The 5091-nt window shown below is 36.8% G+C and overlaps 1 protein-coding gene across 1 annotated transcript; it reads left to right on the top strand.

Annotated features, from left to right (window-relative positions):
• The first annotated feature begins 365 nt into the window (after positions 1 to 365).
• LOC142553844 (uncharacterized) lies at positions 366 to 3006 on the top strand. The gene is made up of 7 exons (XM_075664360.1): positions 366 to 478; positions 639 to 679; positions 1069 to 1093; positions 1659 to 1733; positions 2009 to 2113; positions 2336 to 2455; positions 2709 to 3006. The coding sequence occupies exons 4-6, from the start codon at positions 1707 to 1709 to the stop codon at positions 2450 to 2452; spliced, it is 249 nt and encodes an 82-aa protein (XP_075520475.1). The 5' UTR covers positions 366 to 478; positions 639 to 679; positions 1069 to 1093; positions 1659 to 1706; the 3' UTR covers positions 2453 to 2455; positions 2709 to 3006.
• The last annotated feature ends 2085 nt before the right edge of the window (positions 3007 to 5091 follow it).

The following is a 5091-nucleotide window of genomic DNA, read 5'->3' as shown; positions in this document are numbered from 1 at the left end:
GGGTGATACATCATGTTTTACACGTTTTTATTTTTGTCAGGTGTTGAGTCCTTTTAAAACAGTAGTCGAGGAATTTGATGATTTTTAGATTTATTAATTGTACTGTTTTTATTTAGTAGTTGAATGACAACTGACTGCCTTTATTGCATGCACGAGTTTGTGTATTTTTGAAAATAGTTTACCAAAGAAAAAAATAAAATAAAAATTTCTAGTAGTATTTTTAACAGTGGACGTCACAATATCTATAAACGGGGATTACACTAATCTCGATATTAATGTGAGAACATTTTTATTCGGTTCAATTAAGGAATTTCACTGTTCTTTCCGGCCCGTCAGGTTTAAAATAGCCCAAAGCAAAGCCCAGTGAAGAAGCTCGGCTCATATTTGACAATTTAACTCCCCGAGAGAGATCTCTAACTCCGTCGGCGAACCTTTCGGCTAACTCTTGGCGACCTAGGCAGAGTGCGGCGTTTCTTCGGTAAAGATATTTAAGGAGCTCACTTTAGCTTAGTTTTCACATCCACCTTTACGCCCAAGCCCCTGTGTCTACGGCCTTAACTTTTTCCCCATCTCGCTTCATCTGCTAAACCCTAGCGTTTTTTCCAGTGATTTTAACCACATATTCGTTCTTGTTGCAGTTGTATTTGGACTTTTGAAGCTTTTGGCTCGCGAAGATGAGGTGCGCTTACTCGGATCGTTTCTCTTTGTTTCATTTGTGGTTCTTGTTTGTTTTACTCTGAAACTCTAGAACATTTTTTTTAGCTGAGCGACGAGTTTGTTACGACCAATACCTCATCCCTGATTTGGTACCTGGTGACAGATGGGCTATAAGCATCGGCCTGAAACCCTATACTTTAATTGGTGTGAATGTGTATTGAGAAGACATGTGCCTTGTTTGCTAGTTTTAACGACCTATCTTGTACTTATTCTCGGTACCACATTGTTCGTCACTTCAGCATTCTAGGATATCTGATCTTGATATCTTACATTAATCAGTTTTTAATCGTCTGCCTGTGCTGTACATTTTATTTCTACGTGAGTTTATTAACTTGGTTTGTGTTTTTTCAGTCGGCCGATGTAAGAAGATGCCCCTGTAAGTTACCTCGCCCTTCTATTTTTTTCTTACGCTATGTTTTCCTTCTGATTTGAGCTTGGAAGTTTGTTCTCGTTTTGAAGTTTACAACTAAGAACACAGAAACATGCATCAAGTATATAGCAAAGAATGCAATTCACGATATTCTACGTAGTGTTTGTGAGGAAAGTAGTTGTACAACAGGCATCCTCGACCTCACACCCCACTTTACCCCAGCATTCATTTTCACCATATCAATCATGCTAGTATTGTAATGAAGTGTTGCAGCACAGACATAAGATGGAATACATGATTCAGATGCTTTAATATACAGTTTCTTTTTTCTGCCTGAATATGCATGATATTATTTTCAGTAAAGAAGTCAGCTACCTTTATGCTGCTTTCAACTTTTTTTTTATTTCCCTTTTTTTTTGTGTAAATTAACGTTGTCAACCCTCATCTTGATTGTGATTGCTATAAATATCTAGCACCTATTATCTCTTATATGCATTCACTTCTAATTATAATCTGGTTTACTAGAGTTTGGAAACATAAATTTGCTTGCATGAACTTTTCTTTTTAACAGGCTAAGAACGAGGATGAGGAGTTCAACACAGGTCCACTTTCTGTTCTGATGATGAGTGTTAAGAATAACACACAGGTACTGGAACCAGGATAAGATTCTTTCTTGAAACTTGTGTATGTTATTGTAAATGTCTTTGTTGTTGTGATTCTTTTATGAAACAATACTTTTTACCTGTAACCATTACATTTCTTTTCCTGTTTTGAAACTTCATCCCTTCCTTAAGTGTACATATATATTTTTTGACCCAATGTATAAATTATTCCTTAATATTTTCATTCCTTGTGCTCTGGGGCTCAGATGGAGCATGGATGGGATTTCGTATATTTGACCTGTCTTTTATTGGCTGCTAGGTGTTGATCAATTGCCGGAATAACAAAAAACTCCTTGGCCACGTGAGGGCTTTTGACCGCCACTGCAACATGGTTCTGGAAAATGTGCGGGAGATGTGGACCGAGGTTGCTTCCTTCTTGAAGAGATGTGCTTTGTTTCGGATGTTTAGTGTTATTTTTTCACATATTTTTGTTTCTGGTTTGAATTTATGAGGCTGATTTTAATGTGTTTTTATCAATTTGGAAAAAAAACACATTTTATTTTTGTCAAAATTTTCCACTGTATCTATTGATGATATTGTTCCTGGTATGGCAGTGGCTTTATCAAATTGTTATTTCACTGCACAGGTGCCCAAGACAGGGAAAGGCAAGAAGAAGGCTCTTCCAGTTAACAAAGATCGTTTTATTAGTAAGATGTTTCTCCGTGGAGATTCAGTGATCATTGTCCTCAGAAATCCCAAGTGACAGGTATTAATTGCCACATGCTCAATATAAAGCCCTGGGAACTGTGACCATAAATTTATTTCTGAACCATCAATTTGTTGACCCTGCTGGTTGTTTATATTTGTATGAATCCTAGTAAAAATAAGATATGATGGAGGAGAAAAAATATCCCGAGTATTTTTAATTATGTTGCTTTAACTTTCCAAACTGTATATATTTTCAATAGCATCCATCATTCAGCTGAGCAATAGTGTTCTCATTTGTTTCAATTATGTAGGTGTATAATGCCAGAGTGCATTGGGAATTTCAATAGAGCCACCAATTAGCAGCCGATGCAACTGTTTCAAGATTTTGTTTGCCAAGCTTGTGGCTTAGCCCGTTTCACTTTGTTTGCAACTTTACGAAGTTGCAGTAACCCAACTAATATATATCGACCAGTGTTAAGTATGCTTTCACTTCAACTTATTTTCAGATGTAATTACTGACTAGCTTACTCTGGTGATTGTTGCCTGATACTGCAGGACTTTGTAACTTTATTTGTTTGCTTTTAATATATTTGAGTTGAATTATGTGCATTGGGGTTGAACTTGCCATTTGTCAAACCATACTAGCTTTGCTTTGTTGAGTTAGATTGTATCATTCCTCGTAATTTCTTGTTTTTATAGAAGGATTTCTGTAATTGGTAATAGTATATACCCGATCATGCTCTTTTTTAACCATTTCAATAGACTCAATAGCTGTGATCGATGCAGGTGAGCATGATTTTGTGGATGATGAAGGTTTTGATGCTTGAACTAGCTGGACTGATGATGCACACAATCCGATAACTGTCAATAGTTTTTCATATTACGTCAATGATTTAAGATTACTTGAAAAGATTTTATAACGTTCATGATTTTTTGATACTGTTGAGTGGTTTTGAGAGGATTAAAGAGCTTATGCTTTATTTTGAAAAATGTTAAAGTCTTAGGTTTGATTTGACGTTTACAATTTTACGTTTTGAATTGTGTTCTTTTGGATTTTTAAATAATAAGTTGGTTGATTTATTTTAATAGCAAAATTATATATATGTATGTACTTTCGGTCGAGATCATGGTAGTAGAAAAAAATTTCATGGTATATTTTAAAGTAAAATGAGTAGTAGATGTTTCAGTTGGTATCAGAGCAATGTTCTTGCAAAGGGTTGTGCCACTGTTAGTTATGGAAAGCTCAGTCGTCAAGCCTCAAGTCATGTTTACATGATTTATATGTTTAAGTTAAATGTTTAAATGTTTTTTAAAGTTAAATGATATTTTTGCTTAAAGTTGCTCAAAAAAAGAGATTTTTATATGCTGCATGATTAGAAGCTTAAATTTAAATACATGTTGGTTCTGTTTAGAATTTGAAAAACGTTCAGATATAATGCTTCCTAGATGCGCACCTAGTACTGATAGGCAAGCCGATACTCATGAGGATGGTGAAGAGAATGCACCCTCACTTCCTAATGGGGATGCTGCTACTCGTGTTCCAGAGGGTATGATCCGTTTCTTTGAGCAGCAGGCTCTGAGGTCACAACACGATATGTATGATCAATTCTGGAGGCTGAGTCCGAAAGAGTTTTCTGGCACTACCGATCCATTTGCTGCTGAGGGTTGGATTAGATCTCTTGAGATGCACTTCCGTTGTCTGAATATAGGAGATGCTGACCGAGTTAGGTGTGCTACTTACATGCCACGAGACGAAGCTTCTCTTTGGTGGGAAGGAGCTGAACATGGTGACAATCTAGCCACCCTCACTTGGATACAATTCAAGAATGTTTTCTACGAGAAGTATTTTACTCCTGACTTATGTGGACGTTTGAAGAGGGAGTTTATGACTCTTCGTTAAGGAGAAATAAATGTGGCTGAGTTCGTTAGGAAGTTTGATAGGGGTTGTCACTTTGTGCCCTTTATTGCTCGGGATGCTGCTGAGAAACTGAGGTACTTCATGGATGGTATTCGACCTACTATACATCGTGATGTATTGTTGATGCGACCGGTTGATTATGCAGCTGCCACTGCTTGTGCATTCTAAGCTGAGCAAGCCCTGAAGGATATTGATTTTGAGATGCAGCGTAAAAGGCAGCACCACCACCAGTAGAACTCTCAGCCAGTCAAGAGACAATTTACAGGACCTCCTAAAGCTCAAGGACAACAAAAGCCCCAATGACAATGAAAGAAATCGGGGCAACAGAAGCCACCACAGTCTGGAACACTAAACCCTGAAGAGAGACAACTGTGCAAAGACTTCAATTGCTCACACTTTGGCAAGCGCATGTGAGGAACATACAAGTGCTTGATATGCATGGAGGAAGGACATAAAACTGTTGATTGCCCAAAGAAGAAAAGACCCACTGTTGGCAGAGTTTATGTTATGTATGCCGAGGAAGCTGAGGAAGAGCCAGACACCGACTTTAATCACTGGTAACCTAGTTGTTTAACATTTTTATATTTCTTTTGTTGCTTGAAATGTTAAATTGGTTATGAGAATCTATTGGGATAATAAGAACTTAGAGGAAAAAGGTTGAATACTCTATTATTGTTGGATTTTAGGGACGATATTGAAAATTATAGAAATTGAGCATATAATAATCTTTAATAATGCAAAGGGATGAATTGAATCAAAAATAAAAATTTTAGGGC

This window comes from Primulina tabacum, chromosome 8 (assembly GCF_025594145.1).
Source record: "Primulina tabacum isolate GXHZ01 chromosome 8, ASM2559414v2, whole genome shotgun sequence".
Taxonomy (NCBI): domain Eukaryota; kingdom Viridiplantae; phylum Streptophyta; class Magnoliopsida; order Lamiales; family Gesneriaceae; genus Primulina; species Primulina tabacum.
This window is presented reverse-complemented; position numbering and strand designations above follow the sequence as displayed.